We start from the raw sequence: 17,629 nt of genomic DNA on the forward strand, positions 1-17,629 counted from the left end.
TTCTACATTTCTACACTGGCATGCGAGACAGCAAACTACCGGTAGCTAGTTACTGTAGCTGGCTAATTAAGTTGATCATGCTTTGTGACACACCCAGTTTTATTTTGTTTTGGTCCACACAACATGTCGCCACTAGTAAGCATCTGATGAACAGCAGTGTTGCTGACAGCCATAGAGCTGGGCTTTTTTTGTCCTACCAGGTCTGTGAGAAAGTTCTAGCTTGTGCATCCCTGTATCCTTCGACTGTTGTCCGTTTACATTGTGCATTGACTTGAAACCCCCCCCCCCCCCCCCCCCCCCCAGCCACATAACAAGCAATGTAAAAGCTGGCAATGCAATCCGAGCACTGGGCACCAGGCTGCTGCTGGCAGAGTAGTACTGAACAGCTTATTTTGAACAATATATTTTTGAAACAGTAAAATGTACACACATTTACCACACATTTACCACACTTTTATGAGCATTTTAAGCATAATCCATATAAATTGTGCACAAAAGAATTGGATCCATATAAATTGTACAAATAATACTATTGTACTATTTGTTTTATACATTTTTGGACCAATCGCGTCGCCGCCCCTAATGCCCTAATAAACGGTTCGCTACTAACACACACACACACACACACCCCATCCTACCCTTCCCAGTGTGGATGAAACTGATGGCCATTGGTTCCGGCGATGATCCTCTGATTAGATTGCTCATGCGTGGCCTTAATCTCATTGATTTAATCAGTATGTCGGATTCACCGGGCTGATTGCTTCACATGGCAGAATCCATTTTCCTCATCAATCTCCGAACAGGCTGACTTCTGTCTTCTCCCCGGCCTGTAATCTCAGGGGAGGGATGATTAGGCTTAAGGGGCATCCTTTGACCTCCATAGCCACAGCTCATTCTAGAATCACCATTATTAGAGTCAACTGGAACTCGACGCAATGAAAATGATTCCTATGATATCTCCTAGCCCGGGGCTGCGTCACAAATCACACCCCGTTCCTTATATAGTTCACCACTTTTCGACCAAGGCCCATAGAGCTCTGGTTAAAAGTAGTGCACTTTATAGGGAATAGGGTGCCATTTGGGATGTAACCCCCGCTATCAGACGAGGTGCTCAAAAATGAATAAAATGTTGATGTCTCTTATCGCCACAGAGATAAATCACCTCCTCATTAGTTCCGCCCCTCCTTCTCTCATTATAAGTTGATTCGCTCTGAGACCTAATTGTTTTCTCGTCTGATGTCTCCATAGTGATAAGTGGCTGGCGGTGCCCGCCCAAGTCTGGCAAGTATATGTGCACTTCCTGCAACGGGTGGATATCAGCTGTGTGACTGGCCAGCGGACCTGTCAATCACTGCTGATACGGGGCACCCAAGCCACCCGGAAGGTCCGGTGTTACACCTCGCACCCACAGGAGCTCAAGGTACAACTGGCTGTCCTGTGTCTCTCTGCCACCCTGGTTGATAAAAGTTAGGCTGTGTGTCCAAAATTGCACCCTATTCACTCCATAGTGCCCTACTTTTGACTAGAACCCTATGGGCTGTTGTCAGAATGGAATACAGTCATGCTCACTGTAGAGAACGATATGTATGTTTTATATGTTTTCACCAAAGATAAATATTTAATGAATAACTGATTTAGAGGCTGGCTCTAGTCTATATTTCAAAGACTATATTTCAATGGATTATTTTGTTGCTCTTAGCAGGTAATCTGACTGTAGTATGTATTGTTACATGAGAGAGAGTCCTACAAAGGCTGTTGAACCCATCGAGCAGGTTCTGTGTTTTGAGCGGGTTGAATGGGAGCAATGTTCCTCTCTCTCCCCATCTCACCCCCCCCCCCCTTTTCCCTCCTTCTCTCTCCCTCCCAGGTGGACCCAGCGGAGGTGTTTGTCCTCCTCCCGGGTGTGGTACAGGACCTGCAGCTGTGTGTGTGTCCGTTGCGGGCGGGCAGCCGCTTCTGCTACCTCACCGTGGTGGACGTGGAGCAACACACGCTGGTGGCCTGCTGGCTCCTCAGCCTCACCTGTCGCCTGCCCATCGTCTCCAAGGTGAAACCACCCACTGAAGCTCTGTCTTTCTCTGCCTCTCTCTCTCTCTCTCGCTCTCTCTCTGCCTGTCTCTCACTCTCTCTCAGTATCTATCCATCTCTCTATATTTTTCTCTCTCTCTCTTGCTCTCTTTGTCTTTGGCTCTTTCTCCCATACACAGTCTTTCATTCTGTCTTTCTCACATAGACACTTATTCACACTCACACACACCGACATATGGACCTATTACACACACACACTCACTCAGACGCTTGCACTGCGGCTCAAAGCAGGATAATGTGTCCCCAAAAAATGCTCAATAGAGGACACCTGCAGTTTAAGGAGAGCGAGATAAAGAGAGGGAGGGAGAGAGAGGAAGAGGGAGCGAGAGGGATTCCTGGCAACGGAGATGTCTGGGTGAAGACATGGACTGCGTCCCAAATGGCAACCCTATATTCTACTACATAGTGCACTACTTTTAACCAGAGCACCATGGGTCCTGGCCAAAAGTAGTGCACACCTGGCCGAAAGTAGTGCACTATATAGGGAATACGGTGCCATTTGGAATTTGTGCCATGCTCTTTAAAGGTGTCTCCTGTAGTTTGGCTGTAATAACCTTAGCATACAGTATCTCCTAGATGGGTAGTGAAACTGTCTGAACGATTGAATGGCGCAGTGCAGTCTCACAAAGACGTGTGCAATGCAGTGGAACCCTTATTCCCCTTATGATGTCACGATGACAAGAAACACACCCAAAATAACATTATTTGGTTTCTCTCCACTGTTATGATCCTCTGCTAAATTATGAATGAAGAGACTGTTTATGTGAAATCTTTGTGGAGCTCACAATAACAGTATCATATGTTTTTGGTGCGTCTGTGAGATTGTACGAATTTATATGCACATAATGTTATGTGACTTTGATCCTCAATGGTTCTGACAGTGTTTTATCTCTCTGTATTGTCAATCTGGGCACCTTCTTCTAAACATTGATATAATCACCTAAGTGATTTTAGATTCACAATCTGATAGTGTGCCCCGTCTCCTTTATCTCTCAGGGGCGAAAGATGAACAGATAAGGTTTCATATTCATTAGTGCACGCGTAGAAAAAAGGTTTAGCAACGGAAAAGGAAAACGAGCGTTTCTTATTGGTTATGTTCAGGTAGTAGTCCATCCCTGTTTCAGTCCATTTTGTTCAGTTCGGTGCCTAATGAATAAGACTCTGTTTCATCCATACCAGCTATTTGCTTCAAATGTCATGTGTCTTTCTGTTGCATTCTACACTGATATTAATTATTTTGCACCATTTGGATTTGTCTCTTGTCTCGTATTTCATTTTTTTTCTTCTTTACAGACAGATCTAAAGTCATTTTACCCCCGTTTTTTTCCCCCTAATGGTTGAGTTTAGGATCTGATCAAAACTAAACTGATCCTAGACCTGTTTCTCAGGGCTTGTTTCTACTAGGAGTGTTGTGTGTTTCTATCATTTAGTTTCTCCCACAGACTTGATCTAAGGTCTGTTTTTTATTCCCCCTTAATGGTTAAGGATACAATTCTGAGGAGGCTTAACTGATCTTAACTGATATCTCTCTTCTGGCAGGCTTTTGAAATGTGTGCACCTGTGGGAGGGGGTCGGGGGAGCACACGGAAGATCACTTACACCAACCCCTACCCCACCAGCCGTGTCCTCTTGCTACGGTCAGACCACCCTGACCTGCTCCAGTTTAAAGAGGACAGTTTTGAGGTGAGCACCACTACAAAGCACAACACTGCCCTCTGGTCATGTCTCTGTTCAAACTGACATTTAATGAGGAACGGAGGGAGGGAGAGCAACAGGGAGAGAGAGGAAAAGAGAGTGAGAGAGAATGGGATGGAGAGGGGGGGGAGACCATCCTTTTCTATTTTCAAACATGAATCGGGTGTTGTATTGTACCTGGACCGTATTCATTACTGACACTGGAAAGAACTTCTGCCTCTCTGTAGTTATTGGCTCTGGAACAGACCAGTGACACTAACAAGTCGTTAGTTTATGTGTTTACGGACATATTTCATCTCTCCATATCCCAATCTGTTGTCCCCACTTTCTTCAAGATGTCCACTATTGTTCCTGTACCCAAGAAAGCGAAAGTAACTGAACTAAATGATTATCGCCTCTTAGCACTCACTTCTGTCATTATGAAGTGCTACAATTCGCCCCAACAGATCCACGGACGACGCAATCCCCATTGTTCTTTACACTGCCCTATCCCACCTGGAAAAGAGAAATATGTACAGTATGTAAGAATGCTGTTCATCAACTACAGCTCACCCTGCAAGCTCATCACTAAGCTCAGGGCCCTGGGTCTGAACCCCTCCCTGTGCAACTGGGTCCTGGACTTCCTGACGTGCCGACCCCAAGTGGTGAAGGTAGGCAACAACACCTCCGCCACTGATCCTCAACACGGGGGCCACTGAAGGGTGCGTACTCAGCCCCCTCCTGTACTCCCTGTTCACCAATGACTGCATGGCCATCTCCAACTCATGAACTTGGACAGATGGACCATTAAGGCACCTCCTGTCGGGCTGTATCACCGCCTGGTACACAATTGCACCGTCCGGAACCGCAGGGCTCTCCAGAGGGTGGTGCGGTCAATGCATCACTGGGGAACACTGCCTTCCCTCCAGGACATCTACAGCAACCGGTGTCACAGGAAAGACAAGAAGTTCAGGAAGGCCAAGAAGTTCATCAAGGACCTCCGCCATCAGAGCCACGGCCTGTTCGCCCCACTACCATCGAGAAGGCATTACAGGTGCATCAAAACCGGGATCGAGAGAGTGACACAGCTCTTTCCTCCACGTTATCAGACTGTTAAACAGGCACCATTCTAGCCAGCTACCACCCAGTACTCTACCCTGCACCTTAGAGACTGCTGCCCTATGTACAGAGTCACTTTAATAATATTTACATACAAAACAGACTATTATATTTATATGCACTGAATTTACAAAACATGAGGAACACCTTCCTAATATTGAGTTGGACTGCTTTTTATCAGAATAGTCTCAATTCATTGGGGCATGGACTCGACAAGGTGTTGAAAGTGTTCCACTGGGAGGCTGTCCCATGTGACTACAATGCTTCCCACAGTTGTCAAGTTGGCTGCTTGTCCTTGGGGTGGTGGAACATTCTTGATACACACGAGAAACTGTTGAGCATAAAAAATCCAGCAGCGTTGCAGTTCTTGACACACTGAAACCGATGTGCCTGGCACCTACAGGACTACCATGCCCCAATTAAAGGCACTTAAATCTTTTGTCTTGCCCATTCACCCTTTGAATGGCATACATACACAATCCATGTCTAAATTGTCTATTTTTTTTTACCAGTTTTCTCCCCTAGAATGATTGGAGTGGATTTAACGTGACATCAATAAGGGATCCTAGCTTTCACCTGGTCAGTCTATGTCATGGAAAGAGCAGGTGTTCTTAATGTTTTGTTTACTCAGTGTACATGATATATATACTGAAAAAATATATAAACGCAACATGTAACAATTTCAATGATTTTACTTAGTTACAGTTCATATAAGGCAATCGGTCAATTAAAAAAAAATCTATGGATTTCACGACTGGGCAGGGTCGCAGCCATGGGTGGGCCTGGCTCCCAAGTGGGTGGACCTTTGTCCTCCCGGGCCCACCCATGGCTGCGACCCTGCCCAGTCATGTGAAATCCATAGATTTCTTTTTAATTGACCGATGGGTAGCCAAGCGCAGCCAATCAGAATGAGGTTTTCCCCACAAAGGGCTTTATTACAGACAGAAATACTCCTCAGTTTCAGCAGCTGTCCAGGTGGCTGGTCTGTCGATCCCGCAGGTAAAGAAAAAAGATGTAGAGGTCCTGGGCTGATGTGGTTACACCTGGTCTGCGGTTGTGAGGCCGGTTGCCAAATTCTCTAAAATGGCATTGAGGCAGCTAATGGTAGAGAAATGAACATTCAATTCTCTGGCAACAGCGCTGGTGGACATTCCTGCATTCAGCTTGCCAATTGCACGCTCCCTCAAAGCTTGAGACATCTGTGGCATTGTGTTGTATGACAACTGCACATTTTAGTGGCCTTTTATTGTCCCCAGCACAAGGTGCACCTGTGTACTGATCTTGCCGTTCAATCAGCTTTTTGATATTCAACACCTGTCAGGTGGATGGAATATGGCCATTACGTGCAAACGAGAAATGCTCACAAACTGGGATGTAAAGAAATTCATGCACAAAATTGTAGAGAAATACATTTTTGTGCGTATGAAACATTTCTGGGATGTTTTATTTCTTCTCATCAAACATGGGACCAACACTTTACATGTTGCATTTATATTTTTGTTCAGTGTATATATTTATATATATATATATATATATATATATATATATATATATATATTCTGGTCTCTGATGTTACTCGTCCTGATATTTCTTAATTTCTTTATTTTTATGGATTATGTGTATTGTTATTTTGTTATTGCTAGGTATTACTGTACTGTTGGAGAGAGAAACACAAGCATTTCGCTGCACCTGCGATAACGTTTACGTAATATGAATAGCACGTCCAATATAGCTGTTTATTTTTTTCCATGTTCCGTCATTAGCCCCAGTGTCTCATAGGAGATTCATTGACTTCATAAGCATCTCGACATAAACAAGTCGTCTCAACATCATTGGCTTTCGTTCGCTGTCATTTGCAAGACGGTCTCCTAGAGCAAGCAGCGGTGTAAATGGAAAATGAACTCCTCTGTTTATGTGTCTACGACTTGCATACAGATATGATGCTTAACCAAATAGAGAGAGACAGAGGGAGAGAGAGGGGCAAGGAAAATAACCAACTGTGTTTTCCATTTAGTCAACATAGCTTCAGGCTCAATGCTCTCTAAACAATTTATGGGGTTTATATCTTAACTTTGAATAGAGTAATTTTCCCTATGCCAAAAACTAACTACGCTGCCATAATAAAAACATTTGGGAAGCAAAAAAAGCAGAGCAAGGATCGATATTATAGTTTTCCAGAAATTTACCGGATAAATCTCACACATTGAACCATATATTTTAGCTGGCCATTACGTGGAATGCAACCATTGGAAATTAGTTTTTCCTAAAATGTCCAAATAAGACCTTATGAACAGAGTGGCGAGCCGCAAACAAACGATAACCATATGAATTCCGCTAATAATCAAAGCACAACACAACACACTGGCTGTAGTTAATTTGGAGGAAGAAAACAACAATGCAAGAGCATGTAGTTTCACGAGCTTTCAATTTATGGTGGGAACACCAGGTGTTGTAGAAAACAATTTCCCTTTTTTACAAAATGACTCTAATTCTGGTTGACTTTTCTCTAATGAGCCAATTATAGTGGCAAACCGTTTTGTTGATTTGAGGTTTTACACAAATCTATTGTTGTCGTATCGCCACACATCCCTAGACGTTATGTGTTGTAATCACAGTCAAGTGGCGTAAATATAGGCAGAAGATTATAAACAATGTACTCTAGTGAAATACACCTAAAAAGCAATGTTCAAAAAACGCATCACACATGCTTCTTTTAAATGTCATTTAGAATATAAGGGTTGCAGTGCATTCAGAAAGTTTTCATACCCCTTGACTTATTGGACATTTTGTTGTGTAACAGCCTGAATTCAAAAAAAAAAAAAAATTAAATAAGAACTTCACCCATCTACACACCATAACCCATAATGACAAAGTGAAAACATGCTTTTCAGAAATTTCCTAGTCCTTGCCGATGACAAGCATAACCATAACATGATGCAGCCACCACCATGCTTGAAAATATATTGTGTTGGATTTGCCCCAAACATAATGCTTTGTATTCAGGACAAAAATATAATTTGTTTCCCACATTTCTAGCAGTTTTACTTTAGTGCCTTATTGCATATTTTGGTGCATGTTTTGGAATATTTTTTATCCTGTACAGGCTTCTTTCTTTTCACCCTGTCAGTTAAGTTAGTTTTGTGGAGTAACTACAATGTTGTTGATCCATCCTCAGTGTTCTCCTATCACAACCATTAAACTATAACGGTTTTAAAGTCACTATTGACCTCATGGTGAAATCCCTGATCATTTTACTTCCTCTCTGGAAACTAGTTAGGAAGGATGCCTGTATCTTTGTGGTGACTGGGTGTTTTCATACACCATCCAACGTGTAATTAATAACTTCACCATACTCGAAGTAGCTTCAATGTCTGCCTTTTTTTTTAAAGATGCCCTTCTATGTGATGCATTGGAAAACCTCCCTGGTTTCTGTGGTTGAGACTGAGACTATGTTTAAAATTCACTGCTTGACTGAGGGGCCTTACAATTATCTGTATGTGTGGGGTACAGAAATTAGCTAGTCATTGAAAAACAATGTTAAACACTATTATTGCATACAGAGTCCATGCAACTTATTATGTGACTTGTTAAGCACATTTTTAATCCTGAACTTATTTAGGCTCGCCATAACAAAGGGGTTGAATACTTGACAAGACATTTCAGCTTTCCAATTTTACTTTGACATTATTGGGTATTGTGTGTAGGCCAGTGATACAAAGTCTCAATTTAATCCATTTTAGATTCAGGCTGTAAGAAAACAACATTTGGAAATAGTTAAGGGGTGTGAATACTTTCTGAAGACACAGTATAAAAGAAGAGATATGTCCAGGGTCGGGTTCAGTAATTGAATGTGTCTTGTTTGTCTATCTTTATAATGTATTTGTCTTCCAAGTTTATACATGTTTACAACAAGAAAAGGGAAGATATCAGTATTGGGGAATAATAACATATTGTACGGAATACATTTGTACTGTAGTGAAGCCGTCTCTAGAGTAATGCAAGGTCTCTTTCATGATCATGTGAAACGTCACTTGCTATGGAAATGCTGGGATGTGTTTTTCGATGACGTTAAAGATAATTATGACGCAACTATGACGGTGATACAATATGGATTACAATTATCATCATGAATATTAAGTTTATACGCACTAAATGTTATACACATAGACACTCAACCATGCAAATTGGCAGAGTTATTATTTGCTTGGACATCACACATTATAGTCTTACTCTTATACAGACATTGTACACACTCTCACCAAATCACATCCAATATCGTACACATCAACCTACTCAGATTTACTACACACATAATATCTTGTCTCAATTTTCTAACATCTGTGGCATTGGCTCACAGGCAAACAGGCAAGGGAATAAAACAAATATTGCAATAACCTATTTCTACCTATTCTACCTATTCTACCTATCCACCTATAACCTATAACCTATAACCTATTTCTTGAATTCTAAATAACAGACAATGTCTGTATAAGAGTAAGACTATAATGTGTGATGTCCAAGCAAAAGCTCAAATTTTGACTGTCATATTACCTCTGATGGCAGTAACTTCACAAACACTAATTATGGTCAATTTAGACTGAGAATAGTATCTAGTTATGGTAAGGGGTGAAATAAGTATAGCCAGTTATAATTGTAACGGTTTAGCAGATTGTAAAAAAAGATCCGTCTTTACGTGGCTAAAAGAAAAGGAATATAGCATATACTGTTTACAGGAAACTCACTCAATACATCCTTAGATGAAGTTGTGTGGAAAAAGGAATGGGGTGGTGGAATCATTTTCTGTCATGGACAAAGTAACTCAAAAGGTGTGATGATATTAATTAACAACAATTTCGATCTGAATGTGCAAATAGTCAGGAATGATTCACAAGGAAGGTGGATCCTTTTGAATATGCAAGTGGACAAAAAAGAGATTTGGCTCATTAATCTATATGGTCCAAATCAGGATGATCCATACTTCTTTGAAAACATTTATACCAATTTATTGAACTTACAGGCAAACAGTCATTATGGTAGAAGACTATAACACAGTGTTAAGTATCTTAACTCTACAAACTAGCATCACCGTGCCCTTAAGGAAATCACAATTATTATGGACACATTATAAATAGTGGATATTTGGAGACTAAAAAAACCCAACCTAGTGAGATATACGTGGAGGAGACTTAATCAAGCTAGTCATCTTGACTACTTTCTTGTCTCTTTCTCTCTTGCATCAAAGGTTAAAAAAGTTTTAATAGGAGTCAGAATGCGATCGGCTCATCATCTAATTTGCATTCACATAACTATTTCCACGAGGACGGAGATATTGGAAGTTTAATCAAAGTTTACTGGAGGTCAACTTAGTTAAAAATAAGACAAAATAATTTATAACTCAATTTTTCCAGGATAATATAGGTGCAGCAAATCCCCTTATTGTTTGGGATACCTAAATGTATCTTCAGAGGTCATTCAATTCAATATTCATCAATAATAAAAATAATAAAAAAGCAGTTTCTGGCTAAAGAGACAAGACTAACAAGGGAAATCCGTGAACTAATAGTACAGGTAGTTAGCAATAAAAACGATACTACAGAGATACAAAATACAGTGCCTTGCGAAAGTATTCGGCCCCCTTGAACTTTGCGACCTTTTGCCACATTTCAGGCTTCAAACATAAAGATATCAAACTGTATTTTTTTGTGAAGAATCAACAACAAGTGGGACACAATCATGAAGTGGAACGACATTTATTGGATATTTCAAACTTTTTTAACAAATCAAAAACTGAAAAATTGGGCGTGCAAAATTATTCAGCCCCTTTACTTTCAGTGCAGCAAACTCTCTCCAGAAGTTCAGTGAGGATCTCTGAATGATCCAATGTTGACCTAAATGACTAATGATGATAAATACAATCCACCTGTGTGTAATCAAGTCTCCGTATAAATGCACCTGCACTGTGATAGTCTCAGAGGTCCGTTAAAAGCGCAGAGAGCATCATGAAGAACAAGGAACACACCAGGAAGGTCCGAGATACTGTTGTGAAGAAGTTTAAAGTCGGATTTGGATACAAAAAGATTTCCCAAGCTTTAAACATCCCAAGGAGCACTGTGCAAGCGATAATATTGAAATGGAAGGAGTATCAGACCACTGCAAATCTACCAAGACCTGGCCGTCCCTCTAAACTTTCAGCTCATACAAGGAGAAGACTGATCAGAGATGCAGCCAAGAGGCCCATGATCACTCTGGATGAACTGCAGAGATCTACAGCTGAGGTGGGAGACTCTGTCCATAGGACAACAATCAGTCGTATATTGCACAAATCTGGCCTTTATGGAAGAGTGGCAAGAAGAAAGCCATTTCTTAAAGATATCCATAAAAAGTGTTGTTTAAAGTTTGCCACAAGCCACCTGGGAGACACACCAAACATGTGGAAGAAGGTGCTCTGGTCAGATGAAACCAAAATTGAACTTTTTGGCAACAATGCAAAACGTTATGTTTGGCGTAAAAGCAACACAGCTGAACACACCATCCCCACTGTCAAACATGGTGGTGGCAGCATCATGGTTTGGGCCTGCTTTTCTTCAGCAGGGACAGGGAAGATGGTTAAAACCTGTTAAGGATATGGCAGACATATGCCCCCTTTGGAGAGATTGGGTACCCCTAGTAAACTGAAAAGAAAATCTGTCAAAAATTGCTAATATATGCAAATAAATTATTTTTGGATAGAAAACACTCTAAAGATTCTAAAACCGTTGGAATTATGTCTGTAAGTATAGCAGAACTCACAGGGCAGGCATTCTTCCAAACTAGTTTTTGTGGCCATGAAAGTTGGAGCAACTTTGACGTCATGGCCCCCACCCTTCCCAACCAGTTATGATTCTGGGGAGACTTTCTATCTCTTCCGCTAGATGTCCTCTTTCAGTAGAGCTTTGAATCGTTCAAATCCCGCGAGAAAATAGGCTGTGCGTAGGGGCGCGAATTGGTCCCAGCCATTCCTTTGTTCCAGCACTCAAGAGAAGGGCAGACGATGGCCGATTGAATTGAAGTTTGTTTTGCGTGTCTAAAACATCATAAAGCTTGCTTCTGCACTTAGTTTGACCTGTTTAGTCGACATATAATATGTAATTTTGAAGTTTTGATGCGCAACTTTTCCGGACCAGAGGACGTTTTGGGTGCATTTCAGCTGATGTTATTAGCAGTAGCTAATACAAAGACGCAAGACTTGAAACCAAACGATGTATTGGGTAAGTATGAAGCCTTCCAGAACATTCTGAACGAAGACCATCGAAGGTAAGGGAATATTTATGCTTAAATCTGTGTTTCTGTTGACTCCAACATTACGTAGAAATGTAGCTTGGAACTGAGCGCCGTCTCAGCATATTGAATAGTGTGCGATTTCTGTAACGTTAAAAATAAATCTAACAAAGCGGTTGCATAAAGAAGCAGTGTATCTTTCTAACTATATGTAGAACATGTATATTTAGTCAAAGTTTATGATGTCTATTTACGTTATCTTGCCACGCTACATAGATTTCCTGCGGGCATTTTTGAGTAATTTCTGAACGTGAACTCACTGTAAATGGACATTTATGGATATAAATGGCATATTATTGAGAAAAAAAAAATATGTACTGTGTAACATGTCATATTACTGTCATCTGATGAAGATTTTCAAAAGGTTAGTGAGCGATTTATTTTTTAATCCTGCGTTTGTTGATTGCATGTTTTGGCTATTCAAATGAGCTGTGTCTGGTGGTGGTTTTACATATATATGTGCTATGTTTTCGCTGTAAAACATTTTAGAAATCTGACTTGCTGGCTAGATGAACAAGGTGTTTATCTTTCATTTGAGCTATTGGACTTGTTAATGTGTGGAGGTTAAATATTTTTAAGAATATTTTTGCGTTCCATGCGCCGCCGTTTCAGCTGAACGTGGAGAGTAGGTTCCCAGCTGGGAACCAATATCGTAGACAGGTTAAAATTGATGGGAAGATGGATGGAGCCAAATACAGGACCATTCTGGAAGAAAACCTGATGGAGTCTGCAAAAGACCTGAGACTGCGACGGAGATTTGTCTTCCAACAAGACAATGATCCAAAACATAAAGCAAAATCTACAATGGAATGGTTCAAAAATAAACATATCCAGGTGTTAGAATGGCCAAGTCAAAGTCCAGACCTGAATCCAATCGAGAATCTGTGGAAAGAACTGAAAACTGCTGTTCACAAATGCTCTCCATCCAACCTCACTGAGCTCGAGCTGTTTTGCAAGGAGGAATGGGAAAACATTTCAGTCTCTCGATGTGCAAAACTGATAGAGACATACCCCAAGCGACTTACAGCTGTAATCGCAGCAAAAGGTGGCGCTACAAAGTATTAACTTAAGGGGGCTGAATAATTTTGCACGCCCAATTTTCAGTTTTTGATTTGTTAAAAAAGTTTGAAATATCCAATAAATGTCGTTCCACTTCATGATTGTGTCCCACTTGTTGTTGATTCTTCACAAAAAAATACAGTTTTATATCTTTATGTTTGAAGCCTGAAATGTGGCAAAAGGTCGCAAAGTTCAAAGGGGCCGAATACTTTCGCAAGGCACTGTAAGTTGGAAGAAAACCAAAAGAACTTGAGGATTTTATTGAAGAACGATCTAAAGTAATTTATTACAAAAATAAAGCAAACTGGATGGAATATGGAGAAAAAAATAATAATTTGCAGAAACTCGTTACTGAAGACGGAGTCCTCTATGATTCTCTGAATTGTATTTTAAAATAGGAACCTAAATATTTTAGGCAGATATTCTCTTTTTCGTCTCATCCTCTCCCACTGAATGAAGATTACGGTAAGGAATTCTTTCCAAATAATATAAAAAATGGAAAATTAACAAATTTACAGAAAGATCAGTGCAAACTTTTTGAGGCTATTAAATCCTTTGTCTGTAAAAAAAAAACCCAGGGGTTGATGACATACCGGTAGAGGCATATCAAGGCTTTTTTGATCTACTAAAAGCTGCGTTGTTAGATTGTTTTAACCACTTCTATAGAAATTGTAGTCTGTCAGGTACTCAGCAGGAAGGTCTGATATCTCTATTATTAAAACAAGACCCAGATGGCAAATATAAAGACCCATTCTATCTAAAAAAAAAAAACTGGAGGCCCCTTACACGTCAAATACTAGCTAAATGCATAGCACTCAGAATTTAAAGGGTTTTTACCAGGTATTGTTCATCCTGATCAGACAGTTTTTTTTTTACATGGACGATACATTGGAGATAATATACGACAACTACTAGAAATAATAGAAGATCATGAAACATATAAGAAGCCAGGCATGGTATTTAAAGTGGATTTTGAAAAGGCATTTGATAAAGTAAGACTGGATTTTATTTGTAAATGCCTCGATTTTTTCAATTTCTGTGATTCTCTAATAAAATGGGTACAAAATAATGTATAGCAACCCCAGGTGTAATATAGTAAATAATGGCTACTTCTCAGAGTTTTGAATTGTCAAGAGCAGTTAAACAAGGGTGTCTGCTGTCACCATATCTATTCATTATGGCCATTGAAATGCTAGCTATTAAAATCAGATCCAATAACAACATTAGAGGATTAGAAATCCAAGGTTTAAAAACAAAGGTGTCCATGTATGCCAATGACTCATATCACAAAATATATAAATAAGCCCTCGAGATTAATTTCAATAGAAAACTTGTAAAAATAGACAAGATCCTGCAACCCTGGAGAGGTAAATACCTGTCTATTTATGGAAAAATTGCCCTGATTAACTCCTTAGTCATATCTCCGTTTACTCACTTACTTATGGTGCTGCCTACTCCTGATGATTAGTTTTTCAAATCATATGAGCAAAAAATATTTCATAAATAAAATATAATAGATAAAATACCTGTATTTATGGAAAAGATGTTTGAAAAGTGTATTTTGTTCTTAAATTATATTGTAAATTGTAATGGTAGAGTTATGTCCTTCATGGAGTCATCAGAATTGTACAGGAAGTTCTGCTCAATCCAAGAGTACAACCAATTGACTACAGCATTACCCCAAAAATGGAGGAGGGAGGTGGCAGCAGGAGGAAGTAGGGAACTGGTCTGTCTGCCCAATATAATTGTCACACTGTAGCTAAACTTAACAAAACATTGTGCAACAGAAAACCAAACATTTTAGTTTCTTATTGAACGAGTTCAGGTAATCCGTCCCTGTTTTTGTCCTTTTTTTCTTCAATTTGGTACCTAATGAACACAACCCTGTTCTTTCCCTGTAGATTGGGGGAGGGGAGACCTACCGCATCGGGCTGCGGTTCGCTCCCAGCCAAAGTCCTGGTGCTCAGGAGATCCTCATCTACATCAACAACCAGGAGGAGACCACGGAGGAGACCTTCTGTGTGAAAGTGAAATACACCTGAACACACGGCAACTCAATGCAGTACTGTACACATAAACTACTACCGTACAGAACAATGCTGTTTGCTAAGAAAGACAGCTCAACAATGTTCTCATCAACTACTGTATAGAACTCAACACTTTGCTACTTATGAAAGACGGCTCAATTCAGTACTCATCAACTTCTGTATAGATATATATTGTTACACGATGGCTTGATGCATATGAATGACTGTAGAATATTTAGTATAGATGAGTTACTTTATAACTGAAAGGTCCGGGACATATGACTGTAGGCTAATTGAAATATTATTACATATAAACAACTGTATAATTCAAACATGCAGTCTAGATTAAGTACTCTATCACTGAAAGTCTTACTACACATGACTATATTTTTGATAGACAATCTTTTCCTTGTATATGTTAAAGTTGAAGTGATGCTTCAGTGCGACCGTGTTGATTGAGTTATCTGTAAGTAAGATATTTATGTCTAGGAATACATGTATGAGGAAAAACAACTTTATAATGCACCGTGTGGTGTGATGGGAAGCCATGCTGTTGTGTTTGCTTAGCATTCCACCTAAATAGGTCATGTTTCAAGAATCAAACGCAAATACAGTATAGGATGCCAAAAGAAAAGCTCCTAAAGAGAGAGCCTGTTATCTCTTGCAGCAGCCAGAGGTAAACACACACCCAATAGTTCACGAATCATATTCAGGGTCAGATATGTCTTTATTTGGGTGGTGGTGTACTGTACGTAATCTTTTCTAACATCAGAAGACCCCCAGACATTTACTTTTTCTTTCTATAATGTTTGTCATTTAGCAGACACTCTTATCACTCTTTAGCAGACACTCTTAACGATTTACAGTAGTGAGTGGAAACATTTTCATTTGTACTGGTCCCCCATGGGAATCGAACCCACAACCCTGGCGTTGCAAGTGCCATGCTCTACAGTTGTTGCTTACGACCCCACCCCCCTTTTTTCCCGACAAGGCTTGCGTTTCTCCAGATAGCTCTTATTAGCAAGGGCAGCACCCCTCTTCTTCCTCTCTCTTTCACTGTCTCTCTCCTTTTCCACATGCCTCCCTTTCCCTATCAGAGCCCAGGTCCTGCACATTCTGTCAACAACCCCCGTCTTATATAAGCATACCGCCTCGTTACACAACCTCGCTCTCTCTTCCTCATTAGAATGCAGGCTGCCAAAAGCCAGTACTGCTTGTACTCAGAAGAGGAGGAGAAAGGAGAAAAAAGCGATTAAATTGAAGATACAAAATGGGAAGTTAACATTGCATCAAATATTTACGGGGCTGGAGGGCTGTCCATTTCTTATTCTCCTTTTATAAAAATAAAAAAAATGTAATAGCTATTCTAAGACTTCTCACATAGACAGTGTAATTAATATAATATCCAGACTCCTTCCTTAGGCTTAGGACCATCTACCACCACTATCCTTTAGTTCGTTTTCACATTTTCCACCCTCTAAGGCTTTAACTGGCACCCTATTCCCTATATAGTGTAATCTTAATATACTACTTGGTACATGATATTGGGAATGGAGTGCTAATTCGGAAAGAGACATATATATTTTTTTTATAAAATCATGATTATCACTTTGTTTCTCCCCCATGAGGGCACTGCTATACTGAACCTCATTAGCTTCTGGTCCAGTAGTTGTCTGTTCCTCTTGTCAGAACACTGACACCTGCATTCAGCAAGGTCAGCGCATCTGTGCTTTCCAAGCAATTCTCAAGTATACTGTTGAGCTGTAGCTAGCAAATTGGTCTCTCTCACCATCCCTCTCCTCCCCTATCCCCCTCCTCTCTCCTCTGAATGACGTTTGAGCTTTGACCTCAAATTGGATGAGGAACTCTTCAATATCTCGTGCTTCTACGGAGATTGGATGCATGTTTGACTGCTTTCTGTGTACTTCAGATTGAGCTACATTTTTGTGCCCATGATTTTTGTATTTTATTTTGGTTAATGTATTTATACTTTTGATAATCTACTTGATAATCCTGCGTGCGCTATGTAATACACTTAATATTGTTTCAAACTCTGCTCTGTTGATGTCCATGCATGGTGTGCCACTAGCTTGTGCTCAGTCAGATCCTAAATATAGTCAGCCAATATGCACCACTTTAATTCACTTCCAGTGCGGTAAGGATGGGACCATAGAAAGAGGTGGGACATCTATGAAAACTGATTTATAATTCTAAATGCAATATGTTTTTGTTATGTAACTGTGTATCTCAGTTTACTGCTGAGAAATGATCATACTTTACTTACTGTGCTGCTGCAGTGAAAGTGTACCACAGACACACACAAACACACACACACACCTTTAACC

At 40.3% G+C, this 17,629-nt stretch overlaps 1 protein-coding gene across 2 annotated transcripts in view; it reads left to right on the forward strand.

Moving 5' to 3' along the window:
- Positions 1-16,779, forward strand: part of nphp4 (nephronophthisis 4) — a 191,862-nt gene extending 175,083 nt beyond the window's left edge. For both annotated transcript variants that reach the window (XM_036947178.1, XM_036947179.1), the window contains 4 exons: positions 1,249-1,420; positions 1,868-2,047; positions 3,628-3,771; positions 15,159-16,779. In XM_036947178.1, coding sequence (XP_036803073.1) covers positions 1,249-1,420; positions 1,868-2,047; positions 3,628-3,771; positions 15,159-15,299 — 637 coding nt within the window. In that variant the 3' untranslated portion in view covers positions 15,300-16,779. The remainder of the gene's footprint in view (positions 1-1,248; positions 1,421-1,867; positions 2,048-3,627; positions 3,772-15,158) is intronic.
- Positions 16,780-17,629: the final 850 nt, after the last annotated feature.

Source organism: Oncorhynchus mykiss, chromosome 16 (assembly GCF_013265735.2).
Source record: "Oncorhynchus mykiss isolate Arlee chromosome 16, USDA_OmykA_1.1, whole genome shotgun sequence".
NCBI lineage: Eukaryota > Metazoa > Chordata > Actinopteri > Salmoniformes > Salmonidae > Oncorhynchus > Oncorhynchus mykiss.